Source organism: Nestor notabilis, unplaced genomic scaffold (genome assembly GCF_000696875.1).
Source record: "Nestor notabilis isolate BGI_N333 unplaced genomic scaffold, ASM69687v1 scaffold920, whole genome shotgun sequence".
Lineage (NCBI taxonomy): Eukaryota > Metazoa > Chordata > Aves > Psittaciformes > Psittacidae > Nestor > Nestor notabilis.
The window spans coordinates 9,914-29,977 of record NW_009909497.1 but is presented as its reverse complement, the minus strand read 5'-3'; the positions used below and the strand labels follow the sequence as shown (position 1 = coordinate 29,977).

Genomic DNA, 20,064 nt, shown 5'->3' with positions numbered 1-20,064 from the left:
TCCTTTTGTTGAGCCTAAGTAGTCCTCTAAAATATGTCCTCCCATCATTATAGTTAGTTATAATCAAGTTTTATTTAGCATAAGCATTGTAAATACCATATACTGTTGTGAGACACAAGGATGATGTTCAAGTGTATTTGCAGGATTGGAAACATCTGCTGCTTTGAAATGTGCTATGTCATTTAGAAATCTGATAATGTCTTCCCTCACCATACTAAGTCTGTGAACCTCTGTGTTACTTACTTGGTTTCAATGATTTGTGCTGATTTCTGTGAAGGAAAGCATGACTTAAATCAGATATTTAAAACAGTAATAATATAAATACCTTTTTGAAACCAGTTTTAATGCTAAGTAGCTGGCAATCCAATTAACAAAATAACTGTAAAGTAATAGATGCATTTAATAGTTAAAAGGTCAGATTTATTTTGTTTTGTTCTGTTTTCAAACAGGAATACTCCTCAAGGCTGCTTAAAAATGTCATTTTAAACAAGGTAGTACAAATATACCCAGCTACGTCACATGTGGTTATAGGTGATATAGAATGATGAATCCTTTATCTCTGGGAGGATACTTGCATGAGAATTTAAACTATTTCCTTATTTCAGGAATTGAACTTGTTCCTCATAAGATTTTTGGCTGTATCCTGGAATGGTAGTAATACCAAACCTTCAAACCCATTCAGTGACTTCAGACCACCTTCTCAATCCAGCCTTTGTATGGGGTGAAGTATTGTAACTGGATTTTAGTGTATCTGTGCCTTATAAAGAGGTTTGCCATGGTTCCCAGGCAGGAAATAGAAGTCTTTCCAAGAATATTAACAAGATCCAAAATGCACACTATGGAAAATAAGTCTTAGTAGTAGCTTAAATAAGTCTCATCCCTTTTATGTTTCCCTGAACATACAGGGTGAAGCAGGCATGCCTTGCCATGGTTTCTGCTGGGGCCTGTCCAGCAGTACAAAGTGCCAGGCTGCACACACGTGGCTGCTCATTACGCTTTATTCATCTCTTTCCATTTAGAGGATGAACAGTTAGAGAGTTCATTCAGTTCTTCAGAGAATCATAGAATCACAGGATGGTTTGGTTTGGAAGGGACCTTCACGATCATCTAGTTCCAATCCCACTGCCATGGGCAGGGGCACCTTCCACTAGACCAGGTTGCTCCAAGCCCCTGTGTCCAACCTGGCCTTGAACACTGCCAGGGATGGGGCAGCCACAGCTTCTCTGGGAAACCTGTGCCAGGGCCTCTGCACCCTCACAGGGAAGAGCTTCTGCCTAATGTCTAATTTAAATCTCCCCTCATTCAGTTTAAAGTCATTACCCCATGTCCTGTCCCTGCATGCCCTGGTAAATGTCCCATTCCAGATTTGTTGTTGGCCCTCTGAGGGTGCTCTAAGGTCTCCCCAGAGCCTTCTCTTCTCCAGGCTGAACAAGCCCAGCTCTCTCAGCCTGTCTCCATAGCAGAGGTGCTCCAGCCCCCTGAGCATCTTTGTGGCCTCCTGTGATCTTGCTCCAACAGCTCCATGTCCTTCTTACTTTGGGGCTAAACACAGTACTGCAGGTGGGGTCTCGCGAGAGCAGAGTAGAAGGGAGAATCATCTCCCTCGACCTGCTGGTCACACTTCTTCCCTTATGCCTTCTTCTGTCACAATAATCATGATAGTTTCATTTTCATGAATCTGTCTGCCTGCTTCTTGGATGTATCTGTATTTCCTCTTGTCTCTGAGGGTGAGGTTAATCTGACTAAACATGAATGTGTTTAAACTAGTTACCTTAGCTTGCTTTTGCAGTTAGTGGCAAGGAATAGGCACTTACTTACTTACTTAATAGAAATGGTTCACCACAATCAGTTATAGAAATCGATGTTAGGGCATGAGTAATCTACTGTAGAAGTGCTTTTCTTTTTTTGACTGATCATACAGGAGCCTAGATGACAAGTTCAGTGTAGACACCTGTGTTCAGCCAAATGAAATTATGTTCAATGTCTTTGATCCTTAATTTACCTTGCAAGGTATTTTCTTTCTTTTCTGTGTGCATATATAAATCTACATGCTGCATAAGACACTGACAAGAGATAGTGATGAAGCCTTTTTAGTAATCGAACATTTTCATATAAAAATGAAGCATCTCTGGAAAGTTGCAGGTTTCCATGGGATCCAGCTGGAACAGAGAAGAGAGCCTGAAGCAGTTTTCTTTTTTTTTTTTTTTTTTTCCTCCTTTCCCAGTTTTCCTTAATGAATATAAATGCTTTTTAGTTGTATTTTCTTCAGCTTTTGTGTGGACCATACACCTGTATTAGCTAGATTTGTTGTTACTGCATGATTTTTACATAATACTGTTTCACCAAAACCATCCTGACCACGGTTAAAGTAGAGGTTAGTCTCTTTGCTTTGGTCCACTGGCAGCCATTAGTGACCACAGCCATGGTAAACTTCACTCTAGGTCTCATCCTTTAGAAGAAATCATGAGGGTCCAGGCAACCCTAGGATTTAGCTATAGTGTAACCATGCCACAGATTTTACAGTTAAAATATATTGAAAGTATTGAAGACAGCTTCCTAGTCACTCAATTTCTGACACTGCAGAATGTCTCTGTATTGTATTAGACAAGAAGGTCATTAGCTGTCTTTGTTCAGAAATTATGTCACTCTGCTTGGTGGTCGAATTGAAATGCTTTTTTTGTAGGAGTGACCTCCACAGACTTCTGAACTGTCAGTTCCATCCCTTATGATTATCTCTTGTGCTGCTTTGAATATTAGTGGCACAAAGCCATCCTTGTCTGCAGTGAGCACGATCCAAGAAGAGCCTACAAAAAATAAGCAAAAAAAGAACATGAGTGTACTGCTCTGGTTACATAAAATGTACAAGCACGTTTCAAAAAGCCAGCCTGCATGCGAGCAGAGCAGCCTGGCTTCTTGTGCACTAAAGCCTTATTACGCTAATGACATTAAGGTCTGACAATCCATGCTGAACACACCTTCATGTAAATGCAGAGAAGCTAAATGAAAGGTCTTGAAAGGTTTGAGGCATTTTGTCTCTTATAAATTAAGTCGAAAAACAAGGTGCATCCTCGCTAGTTCTGATGAACAATAAGTATCTCCGTTTTCAGAAAACTCAGCCAGCCTTTCCATGCTGACTTTTGTTCTAGTGACATCTGCTTATCCTTTTAGCTCATCTGCTCTACCTCAATGATGAAGAGATCATAAAAACTGAAAAAGTTGGCAAAGAAATGATTGTGCTGTATTTGTTCTAGAAGGAAGTAGGGGTTTCCATCTCCTTTGCTCTCAAGCCAAGATTGTTCAATATGTTTTCAAATTCATATAGCAAACGGAAGGAAGTTACACCTTGAAGAAGATTTACAAAAGATACCATGATTTACAAAAGCCAGGTGACAAAAGCTGATATAATAAAATTTCTTGTCCTTTCATTATTTATCAAATCGTCTCATAAAGAGAATGAACAAAATCTGAATGACATTTTCAATGTTTTTTTTTTCCCCTGAAGATAAAAAGAGGCAAGATTAAAACCCAAATACATCAAAATCATTAAGGTTCACTTTATGTATTGTGTAGAAGCAGAAAATAAACCTTTCCTGCCCTTGCTTTTTTACTTTCGTTTGCAAGTCAGCTTGAAAGTGAAGCTGTATGTACAGTATGTATTTTTTTTCTAGTGATTCGTCTGTTTCTTTTTGGACCGGATATTGCAGTTCTTGTAGAAAATAGTGAATTCTCTATTTGGCTTTGTTTTCAGTTTGACATTTTATGAAAAAGAATAAAATCTGTGGCAACTTAAAAGCATTGTGGGAGCCCTTGTATGGCACGTTTTTCTTACAGCATATGATCCTGTCCTTACGGAGCAGAGGCATTAGCTGGGATATGAGGTAGAGAAAGCCCTGATATGTTCTGTTGTTGAAATTTTTAATTTTGGGAGATAAAACTGTGTTTTGAAAAGGAGTGTGAAAAAAGGAAGTGTAGAAAATCCAGGAGAACCGTGCTTAATTTTTGTCAGTCATGACAAAGCATGTTCCTGCGCAAGACAAATCTTGTCTCCTTAATACTATTAACAAAGCACTTTTCCAGGCTGTTACTCGAGTGCATGTTGTCTTGTCACCTGTTACATCATAAGAAGATTGTAATTCCAAACCATGAATCTTTAATCTTCTACTCTTAATTCTTTCTTTCTAATTCTGGACAGACTTCAGATCTGTAAGCTACGGGCCTGAAAGTGGAAATTCTGCTGTCCAAATTGATGGTTGCATTGTTGGTCAAATGGATAAAGCATTTTTCTCAAACTCTTGGGACTTTTTCTTTTCATCCATTGAAATATTTGAAGTTCTCTGTGTCATTGATAACACTTGCTTTGAAGGGTATCCCACAAAATATTTCAATGGTGGAAAAACCTTGTGTGGAATGTAATACCCTTCTCCTATGGACAATTATTATGATGACACTCTGCTGAAAAGAGACGCTTCTGTGTGCTAATAGCAGGGCACTATATGTCAAGCTCTTTTTAGTACAGGTAATGGCATTACAGTCCTGGACTTCGAGTGCAAACAATGAGGCCAAGTTCATTGCTCATACAACTCTGATGATCTTCACAGCCTTGCTGCGGGTATGAATTTGGCCTACAGCTGTGAACATTTTTCCCCCTGTATATTCAAGTTTAAGTGTTTATTCACAGTAAAAAATGCCAGGCTGTCACTGTAATACAAGCACACTCTTCATTACATCCCCTTAAATTATATGGTATTAAAGGATGGGAATGATATTTTTAAACTTCACATTTAATATTCATGCCTTGTGGCAAAGGAAAAATTTAGAAACATAAACCTGTACTGGTCAGAACTGAATAAGAGCTACGTGACTGCTTCTGCCCCAAACCTGATGATCTTGAAAGATTTTGGTGAGTTGTAGAAAGGTTCTTTTTTCAGTTGCTCCTTTTTCTGTCAACAAACAGGTTCAATTTCAGAAAAGCCAAGCACCACATTGAACAGAAAGAGAGACAATTTAGGATGATTCTGAGGCACCGTCTTTTTGATATTTCTGAGTTCTGATGCATGAAATTGAGAAGTGGTGCCATGCTAATTAAATATTACATATTCAACTGTTCTGTAGAGCTGAAAATAGGCTTTTTCAGGCCTGTTATTTATTATTTTCATACCAAAATCTAAATCTCTTTCTCATTATGGGCATTTGTTTCCCAAATGAAGAGCTGGAAGTACAGGCCAAAAATGGTATCCTCCTTGCCCAAAGCTGCACTGTGTTATTGTAGAAACCTGCTGGGAAATGGCTCAGGCCTCAACAGCTTGTAGTTTTTTCATATATGCCTCCACTGCACTGTGTGGGTGAGAGAGATTGTAGACAAAAATACAAAACCTGCATATCCTTATCTTCTGGAACAACTCTCTGAAACTGCTGTAAGCAGGGGAAAACTGAAATGGCCAAACGTGTCTTAAATAAAGGCAGCTCCCCTGATCTGTACTGTGGTTGTAGCCCCTTTTCTTCAATCTTGTGGTTCCATCAACAAGGAGATAAGCAGAATATGAATGGCAGAATAGTGCATATTGTGCATCTCTTTCTTCCAACTGTCGTAGGTGCCAGCACCAGTAACATCCCAGGCCTGGTTTCTTTTTCATCAATAAGCCTATTATTTCACAGTCTGGTATGAAACTGTCATTATTTAGAAGACCTTCAAGATCATCTAGTTCCAACCCCCTGCGACAGGCAGGGACACCTTCCACTAGAGCAGGTTGCTCCAAGCCCCGTCCAGCCTGGCCTTGAACACTGCCAGGGATGGGGCACACATAGCTTCGCATCACCACCCTCACAGGAAAGAACTTGTTTCTAATGTCTGATCTGAATCTCCCCTCTGTCAGTTTAAAGCTGTTCCCCCTTGTCCTGTCACACACGCCCTTGTAAAAAGTCCCTCTCCATATTTCTTGTCAGCCACTTTAGGCACTGGATTGTGCTCTAAGGTCTCCCCAGAGCCTTCTCTCAGTCTGTCTCCATAGCAGAGGTGCTCCAGCCCTCTGAGCATCTTTGTGGCCTCCTCTGGACTTGCTCCAACAGCTCCACATCGTTCCCATGGTGGGGGCCCCAGAGCTGGATGCAGTGCTGCAGGTGGGGTGTCACCAGAGCAGAGTAGAGGGGCAGAATCACCTCCTTTAACCTGCTGGTCACACTTCTGGTGCACCCCTGGATGCGTTTGGCTTTCTGGGCTGCAAGTGCCCATTGCCAGTTCATGTTGAACTTCTCATCCACCAACACCTCCAGGTCCTCCTCAGGGCTGCTCTCAGTCCAGTCTCCACCCAGCCTGTAGTTGTGCTTGGTTGCTTTCACCAACAGTTGAATTCATTTCTCATAAGACAGAGTATACTGGTTAAGCCGGTATGTCTCGGCCACTTGAAGCATTATACAGAAAAGGCTAAAAAATGACAGTATGTGTGTTGCTGAGAAGGTGGCATATGTGAGCAGACAGTGACAAGGTAATTCAGAGACCAGCCTGGGGCTAGGATGTCCCTAGCTGCTTCTGTCCTTACAAGTTGATCAGTAGTGAAAGGTAGAAGTGTGAGATTGACACATTAGAACATTGAGTCATCGTTTATTTTACATTAAAATAATCCCAAATGCCTCATGATACATGTTTATATCATATTCTGAGAATGAATTTTTCTCCAACCTACTTTCTATTGTCAGGTCTGTGACATGCTTGTAAAGCTGGGCAAAGCAAAATGCCAAAAGGTGTCAAGGAAGCATTTCTATTTCTAGGTACCACAGCGTACTGATTATCTTCTCAGCCTTCCTCTAATCTAACATATTATTCTGGTAATGGGTAGTTCTGCAGTTTCTTAGCATTTAAGTGATTTCAAGACACTCTGCCGTATTTCAGGCAAAGGAAAACACACACATCAAAAAAAAAAAGTTAGCTATCTCAGTTTATTAGAGTATGGGGTGGTTTTCTATCAGAAGTGCCTTTTACACTAAAAATCCCAGGTGAAACCAGATACCAGAAATAAAAAGAACATACCGTGCTTCATTTCAATAACAGGCAGATCAAACAGCTGCTGGACTAAATTCAAAGGGATCTTGCCATCACAGAGGAGAACATCTTTTGTTTCTTCAGAAACTGCTCCATTTGAAAAACTTTTCTTCAAATGCATGGATGTAAAAGAAAAAATCTTGTTAAAGGCTTAGACATTGTGCCTGAGTTCTTTTAACAATTCCTCTGCTCTTACTACTTTCAGTTCTTTAGCAATTTGCTTCTTTCCTTGTCTGTGTTTGCTACAATTTATAGATGACACCATCCTGCAGTGCAATTCTAAGCACAAACTCACAGTCCCAGGTGAAGAGGAATATGACTCTGCTTTTTTGCACTTATATAGCTAAAAATTACATCAGCCCTGTATATATAATGTGTCATAGAATCATAGAATCATAGAATAGTTAGGTTTGGAAAGGACCTTAAGATCATCTAGTTCCAACCCCCCTGCCATGAGCAGGGACACAATTCATGTATGTATGTGTCCATTGGGCCTTTCTGCCTGAAGGGTCAATTCAGTGGAAGGGAATACATCATGCCTGGAATGAAGCTGTCCAAGATGCTACCAGAGCAAATGAGTAATCTGCTCAGTTTCAGTTGTACGTGTGGGTGGGTTTGGTAGTCACTCATCAGCTATTTCACCCCTCAGTTCTGGCACAGAGAGAATGTGGAGAGACTGGGCATAGCAACAGTCTCTCCAGAAAGCTGTCATAACAAAGGAGTTTGGGAATCCTGTGACTTTCACTGAGAGAGAGGGAATGTGTGGATTTACAGCCCAGGAATTTGCTCTGCCGTTCACTGAAAGAACACACAAAGGTGGTGTATTCGTGCTTCATGATGTTTAGCTGGCCTTGAGAATCAACACCTTTGTGCTCCACCATTCTGATTACTGCAAAGTGCAAGGACCACAAAATAGTTGAGCTAATGTGGTTAGGGAGTGGATATATGTTTGCATTTAGATTTTTACTATCGGCTATCATTTGAAAGTCTTTTCAGCATTAAAAATTTTCCAGTGACTCAATGCCATTAGAAATATATGTGAATTGGACATTTTCTTCTGAATAATCTTGTTATACTTTGTCCTCTGAATTTTGTTCTTTCCTCTCCGTAATTACTACCTGTGTATTTCCCATGTATTAGGGTATGGTTTTTATTCCTTTGGCAACCCTTATGTTTGCAGTAACCCCAGATTTAACATATTTCTCCTTTGAATTAACACTTTTACTTATCCCATTTCCTAGACCTTTCTGTTTTGTACATTCAGAAGGGATCCAAGTTAATATTTTAGAATGGATTGAAAAGATGTCATCTACCCTAACTCGTGTTCTAGTCCTGCCTTTTCGGTGTCTATATCATGCCCTTGAATTTTCTTGTATTTGAAACTTAACAGTTGAATAAATTCATGACATCAGCTATTTCTGTGCATAATAATCTAACCTTTGACTAAATAAATGTCTTTTTTAATGCTTCTCTTTTTTCTAATTGTGCTCTCTTTTGACTCATTCACTCAGTGAACATGTGCTTTTTTATGCCGTGTAACGTGTACCAACCTTTCTAAATCAATCACTTCCCTTTTTCTGCACATAATACATGTGCTGTCATGCACCACATTGGATTCTGTAAATGAGAATGTCTGCCAACTGTTGCAAAAGTATTTTTCCCCACTCTCATAAATTGGCCATGCAGCTGGACTATGGCTGATTGTTATTTATTTATGTATTAGGATTGATTGAAGATGTCAGAACTGTAAGGATATCTCCGTTAAAAATGTAAGCTTCCCAGCTTCCAAAGGTCTTCTCATATCTTTCCCCTTTCAAAACACTCAAAAATTTGTTGCTGTGTGATTAATAAGGAATCCATCACAGAAGTATATTTTTTTTATTGCCATAAACCTATAGTAACTTTTTGTTACAGCTATAACTATATAACAGAATTTCTTTGTCATTTTTAGGTTTCTTCAGATTATATAATAGCATATTCTATTGAAACTAAATACACTTAAAACTCAATGGGCTCAAAACTAAATGTTCAGCAGTAGCAACTACTACTTTTTCCTGAAATCAGGTTGAAATAGCAGAGTTTATTCAAACTTGTACTTCAGTTAATGAATTACAGAAAAAAAGTGGGCTGTAAACGAGACAGGTAAAATTGTCTTGACCCAAGTGGTTAATTTTTTCACATAGATAAGCTTCAACTCAAAATTAACCAGAAAACGATCTGTATCTGCCTCTGTTGACTTGAAATCAGTTAAATGGAAATCTATACTAAGGATGACTTTGTTCTAGTACATTTCCTAGTTAGCCTTGCAAGTTATTGGAACAGCCGTTGGAAGTGGAAGATAGTTTTGTATATGCAGAACTACATGGTACATATTTTTTTATCCTAAGCATTTTCTCAAATACAGATCTTAAAGCTTAAGTTTCAGAGTTTTTTCTTTCATCACTTGTGAGCATTCATATTAGCTATTCTCTCTGCTTTTGTCATATACTTCTGTTTATAATGATAAATGTAATCATCTTTACATTTATTTTTGTCTGCTGGCACATTCTGTCAAGTCAAGAATCATCCTCTGCTTTAATCTTCTAATTATTTTGTCTTTTTTAGTTTAAGTGGTGATAACATGTCTTTAATGTTTAGTTTAGTGATGTTAACATGCTTTCTCTTTGAGGAATATGTTCACATACATCATAACATGGATTAACTGATTTAAACCCTTGTCTTTTGAGAGGCAGGTAACTGTTAGTATTCCCTTTTTATAGATGATCAAACCATTACACAGGAAGATTAAGAGATTTACTCAAGGTCATGGAAGTAATTTGTGACAGTTATAAATACAGATAACATCTCACCTTAGTACTTCCTATTTTCATGCCTTAAATCAAAGACAATTTCCTAGTCAAATCTACATTTAATCCACCTCTTCCCAAAACATGTGAGGGTTTTGCGCTGCTGCTATTTATCTCCAGTAGAAGCCAGAGGACTTGCAATTCTCAGATTAAAATCCCTTAATGTTAGTTGTTTTATCCTAAACCAAAGTTTATTGGTAGACTAGGAACATATTAATCACAGAGAAAATGAAGAGATTTCCACTTAGGTGAATGGGTATGTTCAGATTAAGTTTCTTTAGCCAGCTTGCTGCAGTATGTCAATTCCAACTTTTCCTCAACAAAATCCAACAGAAAGAAACCATCAATTCAATAACTGTTTTTCCTTCATCCATGTCAGCCTGCCCCTTGATCAGAATTTATAGCCTATAAATTCTGGTCATGATAGATCAGAATTTATGTCTATAAATCTGGGTCTTCTGGGCAGTAGCCAGCCCATCACAGCGTTGCCAAACTGTCTTTCAGAAGTCATGTTTTGGAATGCAGATATATTGGAGAAGAAGATAATTTCCCCGGGCAAAAAGGGTTCCTGGATTTGATGTTATGCACCAGAAGGCTGCATGATAAACAAACATGTCTTTTATGACTTTTTTGAGCCCCACTGAGTAGTCAGCTAGTTCTGCCTCTTGACCTTTTTCATTATTTATCTTATATTTCCTCATGTACTGCCTACACCTGCCTGGATGCTAAAATCATCTTCATGAACTTGAATTCAATGACTGATGAAACAGTGAGGGAAATATGAATATGCTACTAATCAGAATTGGTTTTACTAATTCTGTGTTAGTAATGGATTTTGCAGTTTGAATGTGACTTTCTTGCACATGGATGTAGGAATGTAAAACATTTTCCAGGTGAGGCCTCACAGCTGTGTTGCCCAGTATTGCATTACTTACTGGGTGTACCTCGCCAATGTTCCTGCAGACTGCTTTGTTCTCTTCATGAGCACGTCACATTTTTTATTCATAGTCATCTTGTAGTCAACACATGCAAGCTTTTGTCATCCATGGTTGTTTCCAGCTAATGAATACCCATTTTATAGCAGAAATTCCTTCTGTTAATCCTGGAATATATCACTATACACTTCACATTAGTTCATTTGAATCCTTTTTTTTTTTTTAATTCTAGATGCTAAGGTCATCAAATTACAGGTGTGATATCCTGATCCGCCTGATCCTCTATTGAAAATACTACTGACTTTATGCCATACACAGATTTAATGGCATATCTCATCAGATCATTAATGAAACTTTTAGATTAGCCTGAAGATCAATCATGAGAAAATTCACTAGTAAATTTCTTCCATTTTCTTTTATATTACTACAATCATTTACTATGTTCCTTCCAGCTAATTCCTTAACCATCTTATATATCTTCTATTAATCTCTATTCTCTGATGTTGAACAAATAATTTCCCCTGTGGCATGGTTTCAAGTAGTGAAAGTATTACAGGTGTTTTAAATATTCTTCATGTCCTTTGTGTCAATAATCTGTTCTTCTATAAAGGAAAGGTATCCAGTTAGTCGCTCACAGCTCTGCACTGTAAAATGAATAATGCTGTGGTTGGCCAGAACTGTTTTCATTTTCTTAAACCCTTGATTTCAGTTCTTTGTGTTGTGCTTCAGTGGTGATGTCAGTTTTGATACCTTAGTACCCATTAGTTAGCTTGCTTTTGCCTTGCCCTCACATTCGTTGTGCAGGATGAGAAAAATCTAGTAAACTAAATAGACATGGGGTTCTGGCCCAGGGGACAATGGAAAGAATGTTAGCTGGCTAAATGAGGCAGAATGAGAACTATGATTTTTGGCATTCAAAGTACTGTGTCTTATTATGCCTTTTGCAGCATTGCCACGGGTTGTATTAATTAGGTTTGGCAGCCTGCAGTGCTCCCTATTTCCACTGTTGCTGTGATTCCTGATTGATTTTTGCTGGATCCTGATCTTATTTTGGTGGATTTCTTAGTATCTAAGCTTGTCCTTATGTGGGACATTCCAATTGCAACCCTAATTAAGATGTCAGAGAAGCATAAACCTGTAAAACACTTACACTGGAAGAGATCTGATGTGCTCATGGGTGCTTAAATCCCACTGAAGTTTGCATTTATGCATGTCGGCATTGCAGGTGATATGCTAGGATTTCTCTATGCTTAGCTCCCTGTTGATAGTTCTGCAACTACTATTTCAGGTCGATTGTTATCTAAGATATACCCTTTGTCCTCATGCCGGTGCTTTTGTGATGATTATGTTTTCAGTGCAGGGTGTTTTTTTTTAAACTCAAGTATTTACTTTCTTTGTATAGTACGAAAACTTGGATTCGTTTTTCACACGTGCAGTGTGTGCTTGCAGCCCAGAAAGCTGTGCTGCATCACAAGAAGTGTGACCAGCAGGTCAAGGGAGGTGATTCTGCCCCTCTGCTCTGGTGACACCCCACCTGCAGCACTGCATCCAGCTCTGGGGCCCCCACCATGGGAAGGATGTGAAGCTGTTGGAGCAAGTCCAGAGGAGGCCACAAAGATGCTCCTCTGCTACGGAGACAGGCTGAAAGAGCTTGTTCAGCCTGGAGAAGAGAAGGCTCCAGGGAGACCTTAGAGCAGCTTCCAGTGCCTAAAGGGGCTGATAAGAAATCCGGAGAGGGACTTTTTATAAGGGCATGGAGTGATAGGACAAGGGGGAACAGCTTTAAACTGAATGAGGGGAGATTTAGATGAGCTATTAGGAATAAGTTCTTTATTGTGAGGGTGGTGAGACACTGACACAGGTTGCCCAGAGAAGCTGTGGCTGCCTCATCCCTAGCAAGTGTTCAAGGCTAGGTTGGACAGACCTTGGAGCAACCTGGTCTAGTGGAAGGTGTCCCTGCCCGTGGCAGACCGCTAGAACTCAATGTTCTTGAAGGTCCCTTTCAACCCAAACCACTTTGTGATACGATTCTATGATATTCCTTTTATTTTGTGTCTATATATGCAACAAAGAAATAATCTGCTCTAATAAAAGGTATTGCGTCTCCTGTACAAAGCCTGCTTGTCTGCTGTTGATCAGTCTCAGAACACTGTTATCAGAATTTGTTCTTAACAAATTCCTCAACCTTTGCTCAAAATGTTACCTCTGCATTAATCACACCTTCTCTTGACTACTGCAGGTCTTTCTTTTACAGTCATCCTAAATCTCTTCCTTCGAACTTTAGGATGGCTGACCAGTTTCTTACTCCAGGGAGCAGTCATATCGTCTTTCTCTTCCATCATTTTCATGACTTACTTTCTATTGCTCAACCCAAGTCAAAATTGCCCCTTAGATTTCAGAACGGTTCATGGTCTTATTACAGTGGATCATTGCAGCCCGGTCTTTGCTCATTTACTGTGCCACCCTTATTCCCACCTTTATTTCATGTATTTCTATCAGAAGAACTTTATTGCCATATGTTTGGATCCTTCCTATTTATCTCCCAGCTCTGTGTAGAAAAATTGTTTCTTTTATAGCTGACCTTGGCAATAAAGTTTCCCATAGTAAATTGTATGAAGATGCTATAAAAGTATAAATTGATTTGTATACAATTATTGGTGAGTGCTAAGAAAAGGAAATCATTGTGACTAATTGCTGAAAAGACAGTTACTTCCTGTTTAATTATGCAATATATGCTCTCAGTGATATACACATTTGACATAATACTGCTTGTGAGCAAAATGTGGGAGTTTTAAGATATTCTTCAGATTAAGATGAATCTTACTCCTCCTGGAGAGTTTGCCTAAATGCCATTAATTTCAAATCCAGATTGGTTTTATTTCCACTGTAATTAGCTTTTGAATGAGACTAGTTTAAATACTCTGCAGCTGTTTCTTTTCTGGGCGAAAAGGATGATAAAAGTATCTTTCTGCAAAATGAAACAGAAACAAATCTGTGGCAGATCCTCATCTCTTCTTTGTTTTGGGTGGGTTTTTTTTTCTTTCTAAATAGTATCCTCTTACTGCATTTGTCTGTCTGCCCTCCCACATTATCCTGAATCACAAGTCTGTATGTGATGAAAGAGCAATAATATTTGCTTTTCAGGGTTGAATGATCAAGTCACCTCTTGTGGTTGAATGCTATTACACAAGTGATAGTGCAGTGACATTTCCAAAGTGTGAGTGATCATGTTTTTCTTTTATAGCTATGGGCTACAAATTCTGGTAGTGCTGCATGGACATGACTTCAGAGGAGTTATAGGTGGGCTCACAGTAGCACAATAAACAAAGGTTTGAGGACTATTTAGTGAGCAGACATTATGAATTCTTAAGTAATACATATTCTGCTTTATATTAGGGTTTTCTAAGCAGAACTGGAAACATACATAAATACGTCAATAATGTTTCTACACAACAGTGTTCATAATTGCCTGTTAATTATTACTACATTTTTATCTATTATGTTTTAAACTTCCCTTTTATGTTTTTAATGCATAAATATGGTTATGCAGTAGTGATCATTATATTTTGTAGTACAATAGATTTCCCAGTCAAGATTGAGCCTCTGCCGTGCTGGGGATTATATAAACGCACAGGAAGACATGCACTTGGCACAGAAATCTGAAAGATAATGGCCATATTATTGACTGGACTGCAGTGTTCCTAAAGCTTAGAATGTTTTCCACAGGCTGATATTTCTATCATAAGGCAATAAAGCTATTTCCTGACTTTTTGCACTGTGAACATAGAGCCTGGCTGTAACCCACAGCCCAGCTGGTCTCTGGGCTCACAGAGCGCTAATCAAGTCCTGAAGGAGGAGCAAGGTTCAGATGTCTGAATCCAAACTAATCAAAACAACTATTTTCTGAGAAAATTATTAGCTGCCTATGAAGCAAATATTTCCCTGTCTGTCTGGAGGCCTTTTTGCCATCAGTCTATTTTTCACTGTTTTTTGGCATCATGCTGTGATCCTGTTAGATTTCAGGAGAGGGGCTGAGCTATGCAAGGCATTAGTTGAGACATACAGAGAAAAGCTGTGTGTGTCAGAAAGACATTAAGTGGCTCTTTTTCTGAGTCACTATAATATGGTCCTAGCAGTGTTTCCTGCTGGCTCAATGTGAAACTAACATGTTCAGATAAATAAGAGTCTTCCTTTCTAAATGTAGTTAGTCTAGCAGTATTTTAGAAGCACTAATTATATTTTTTTCCTTCAAAGGAAAAAAACCAGGATAATGAACTCTTACTGCTTGTGCAAGCAAATGTGCACAGTGACTTCAGATCTTAGATTAATGTTCCATGTCAAAAACAAAACTTCTCTTTGGAAAGGTTAATCCAATCAAATCCAAGAGATAGGGCTGCTTGCTAAATAAATAAGTTGATTTATGTTAAGATATCAGAATTAATTTGAACATGCTGGAGAACAGAAGGGCTTGCTTCTTGGCAAATAAAATCCTAGATTATTTAAAATAGACGTTGCTTTTTTCACCAGAGTTTGTATAATGTATTCAAGTTAAATGATTGACTATAAAAGATCAAAAGCTTTGCTTTTATTCAGAGTAGCTAGCATAGTAGAATCTGCTTAAAAGCCAAGTAAACACTTGCTAAAAAGTAATGAATATGATGAATTGAGTCGCCATTCCCTTAATGACTGTTTAAGGAGGAGTACTTAGATGTCTGTATGGATTCCTTTAAAGTAAAAGGAAGTCAAATTGTCAAATTTGTTTCAGAAGTACATGCTTCAGCATCATCACAATGTAATGTATTGCTTTGACATAGTGCTGCTTATGTTGCAGCAGACAAGAATGCATTTATAATTGGCATCGACATCCTGAGAGCTTTAGCAACAATAACACCAGCCTCAGCATGACCAAAAATATTATTAATATAATGTTAGTGTTACTGCAAATCATACTAGGAATAATAACCAGAAATAATTACCCAACCTACATTCCTTAGTTGAAATTCTTCCTGAAGCCAGTAGGAATTTTGCCAAAACAAGGGTGGGATAGGAACATGGTGATTTGACATTCATCTATTTATTTAATTAAATGATAATTACATATTGACAGATGATTTTTTTTCCCCAGAAAGTCTGAAGTGGTTATATGCTTTACAAACTGAGCATGTCCAGCACTGTGAAGATTAGTGGTGAGAAATTAAAGTAGAAATATGCCAACTTCATGTCATGCCCATGTAAATTTTCCATAAATGAAGATTCAATATTACATTTCAGTCTTCATGAGAGTCTAGTTATCGCCAGACTTTGGATTTGAGCTCAGGTTTGAATTTATTATGTTTCTGGTGGCCTACCGTACTGCCCTACTTATAGGCTCATCTCTACACTAAACAAACTTATAAACTTTCTGTACATTAACTGTTTGGCTCTGTTCTCTCTCTTTGATAGGTGCACACAAAATCAGGTAGCATCCAAGGCAGTTGTACATAATCAAACAAGAACAAACATAAATGTCCCATGTGAAGTATACTCTCAAGTTACCCACATCATCCTGAGTTATTGTTTCATTGACACATTACAATACCATTTTAGATTAAGCTTGATGCCAAACTCAGGTTACATTTCTCATGGGTTGATAAAACTGCATCCTCTTGATTTAAAGCTAAATAAATACAAGATTGTTCTAAAATTGCGTCCCATCACAGTTTAATTAAGCTGACAAAAAAGTTACCTGGTAAGTGATGTGAACGACAGGTGGTTCCTGTGAACAAGGATAGGTTAAAGATATCCTCCTCCCATTTTTAGCGAGGTCTTTTATTTCAGAAAGACTCAGTTGTAGCTCACTGAAGCTGCCACAAAGTCTCTCTAAATTTCTAGATATATGACTCATTCCTCTTTCACTTGAAAAATTGTTGTTTTTAGGAGAACTTGATGTTTCTTGGATCACATTCAACTGCACTTTAGGGGAAGTTGGTCTGCTGGAAAGCCTGGTAGGTGTTCCAAAACCAAGAAGAGACACTGAACGATTGGTAGGTTCAGCATCCAATGTTTCCAAGGCCACCGAGGGGTCACTTGGGAGCCTTTTTTCATTCAGGTCACTCACACTTGTTGAAGAGCCCTGCTCATAGCTAGGGTTCTTTATTTCTTCAATGAGTCTTCTCCTGCCACTAGGAGATTGAATAACTGTACTTCTTGGTACTAACAGCTCCCTGCTTTGGGGGTGGTCTTCTGTAGCAAGATTTTCAAAGAACTTTCTTTTTCCAGGAATATTAACAGAGGATTCAAAGTTATAGAACGTATTCTGTTTAGTCTCTGGCAACGTTGAAGAATATTCTTCCAGCATCAGTTCTTTGATCATCAGACGCATTACGTACCTGTCTGAACTTGAAGATGGAATGAGACTAGGCTCAGGGAACTTCTGCTTGCCAATCAGAATCAATAGGAGTTTGTCTGTCAAAAAGCATAGGCCCTTTGGCCTTTCATTTTTTTCCAGCTGGATTTGTTGAATATGAGGCATGCAGGAAGAGGTTACTGAATACACTAAAACAATGTTAGAAGTATTAGAGGCCACTGCTACAATCTGAGCTCTCAGGTCAAAAGCCATTATATCAGGAACCAGAATACCTGGGATGGTGACTTTTCTGGTGGTGGTTACCTTCCTCTCAAAAGTCACCAAGATCAAGTGAGAAGAATCTTGACCGTTTGTCATTGAAGAGTCTTTGCATTTCAGAGTGATGAAAGGACTGGGATCAGACCGACGGTGGTTTGCAAGGATATGGGTTAAATCCACAGGACCTGACGAAGAAGAAGCAACTGAATCAACACCTGATCGATCTGAATCTGTGGACTTTCTTCGCAGGTCCATGGAGTATTCCTCATCACCAAGCACCAGAGCAGACTGTGAGATTAAAGAACCAGTTTCTGTGCCAGGTGGCATATCAAATGCAATGCCTGCATTCAAACCAGAGATATTATCTAAAGGAAGCTCAGTAGCTACAGCAATTTGGAAGTCCAGTGTGGCTTCTATAGCACAGATATAACCTCCCACATCAAAGACAGGGCAAAAGGAGCAGGTATTTAGAGTTTTCTGAGCATCATCCCATATGTAGGAATGCAGGGCACTGCCTATAGCAACAACTAAACGATTACCATCCTTAGTCCAGCAAGCACAGTGGATAAGCCCACTGCTTTTAATATCTGCCTTAACTCTAGTATTGTCAGTACGAACAGCATGCAAGACTGAAGCATCTCTTTTTGTAAGCACAGCCAAGACCTCCTTCTTTGGATGCCAGACACAGCCCTGAGAAAGCAGTGGAAATGGCTCACCAACTTCACAAGTCTGAGAAATCAAGGGTTTGTTCTTCTCTGCAGTGCTGTAGCCCAGCTGCCAGACACTAACATGCTTTTTATGCTGAACAGCAAGCAGAGCTGGGGTGTCTGTGGAGCAACATGGGCCCCAGTAAAGCCCATGAACATGTTCAAATTGGCCAACAACGCTTGAGTCTCCAAACTTTAGCTCTCCATTATGATAGTATAAAGCAGTCAGTATCACTTGCCTCCCATCTGTCCAGGCAATTCCATGCACAGGGTGGATGGCCTGATACAAAGCATTGAGGCCAGTTCTCAGCAGCTTTGCCTTTCCCAGCTCCATCTTTTTAAACTTTCTGTCTACTGGTGGTTGTTCCAAAGTAGGGTATCCATGGAATTCACTTGCAGATCACGACGAGGAAATTTTTTCTCATATCTCCTTCCCTTCCTTTCCAGAATCAAGCTGTTTTTTCTGCTGATAATCCAAGAGCCTACATTGTGAACTCCTTCCCAGTAAGCCTGCAGCTGGTCTTCTAAGTATAAATCCATGTCAAAGCTGCTTTTGCTGTGTCTTTTCCTGGGAGGAGTTATCATCTTCATGTGATGGCTAACAGGTTTAACCAATTACTGTACCTTTTCGTAGAAGCCTATTTTTAACTCTTCACTGCTGGGAGTATATTTAAAAATAACAGCCTAATACCTTGACCTTCAGTGAATGAAGGTCTTTGGTGAAGGCTGGAGAGAGATCATATGCTGTTAAGCCCAAGTACTAAGCCACAACCTGAAATAATGACCTGACACTTCTTTCAGCCAGCCTTTGAAGGATAAAAGAAGATTTAAACATACGTGAGAACTGTACAGGACAGATTGCAATCTCTGATGGACAGCATCTTTCAAAGATACAAGATCCTAAGTGCTTATGAAAGTAGAAAAGGGAAATCATGCTCTGTTCTGTTAGTAACAAAAAATGGAGGAAAGTGAAACTTAAAGAAAAGCAAAATAGGCTAAAAGCAAAGACAGCTGATTTTACTGGGGCAGATTTCCTAGCTACAAATGCATAATGATTTCTTTTCTGGTGTTCTAAGCCACCTCTACCTGAGGACTGTTCCCTCATCATATAGCCAAAATGCAAAGAGAAAGCCAACATTCTCCTTTTTCCCTAAACTCTGCAGTTTCTACAATATGTAGCATAACGTCATGCAAAGATCCTTGAGCTGACAAAGACCCAGCCAGTAAAAGCATATAACACAGTGGGGCTGCGCAAGGGTATGCCACTTCGGTTTGGTTGTATTGTTTCAGGACAAGAGCTGGTTCAACTTGGGTGTCTCCATTCTTCCGTCCTCAGCATATCCTTTTCTGGGGTTAGTTTGGACAGAGCTCGCATATCACTGAACAGAAATTGTTATGGTGAAAATCATTACTTAAATATAAGCAACCATTACTATTTTCATTGCCCTGGGATATCTGAGATAGCCACTCTGGGCTGGCAGATATGGCATAGGACTTACAGAAGAGTAGTGCCATTCTGGAGTGACAGCTGGCAACAAAGAGATGATCCCTAGATAGTCTGTAGACAGTGTAAGATGGTATTAGAAGCTTATATACAGGTAACTGAATCCCATCCTCAGCATCTCTCCATCATTCTTGTTTTGCCAGCATCTTCTTTCTGCTTTGATGGAACTTTTGTCACTTGCTGTTTGCATTAAAAAAATTATGTGAGTAACTTAGACCTGAGCAGAGGTTTACAAATTCTCAATATAATCACTATGGTTGAAGATGCATGACTTAACTATGCACATTCTGCATCTTTGGCTGATTTACACTTCATATATTTTTATAGCACTACGTGGGAAAAATGTGTTGAAGTCAGTTGGACCTCATTGTAAGAATTTTTTTAGTATCCTTTTTCCAGGTGTATTTACTGAGGATGGTGAGTACCACTAAA

The 20,064-nt window shown here is 39.1% G+C and overlaps 1 protein-coding gene across 1 annotated transcript; it reads right to left on the bottom strand.

Moving 5' to 3' along the window:
- Positions 1-2,637: 2,637 nt before the first annotated feature.
- LOC104407602 (WD repeat-containing protein C2orf44 homolog) lies at positions 2,638-18,462 on the bottom strand. The gene is made up of 3 exons (XM_010017292.1): positions 16,543-18,462; positions 7,025-7,145; positions 2,638-2,804 (listed from the first exon to the last, which is right to left on the bottom strand). The coding sequence occupies exons 1-3, from the start codon at positions 18,460-18,462 to the stop codon at positions 2,638-2,640; spliced, it is 2,208 nt and encodes a 735-aa protein (XP_010015594.1).
- Between the last annotated feature and the right edge of the window lie 1,602 nt (positions 18,463-20,064).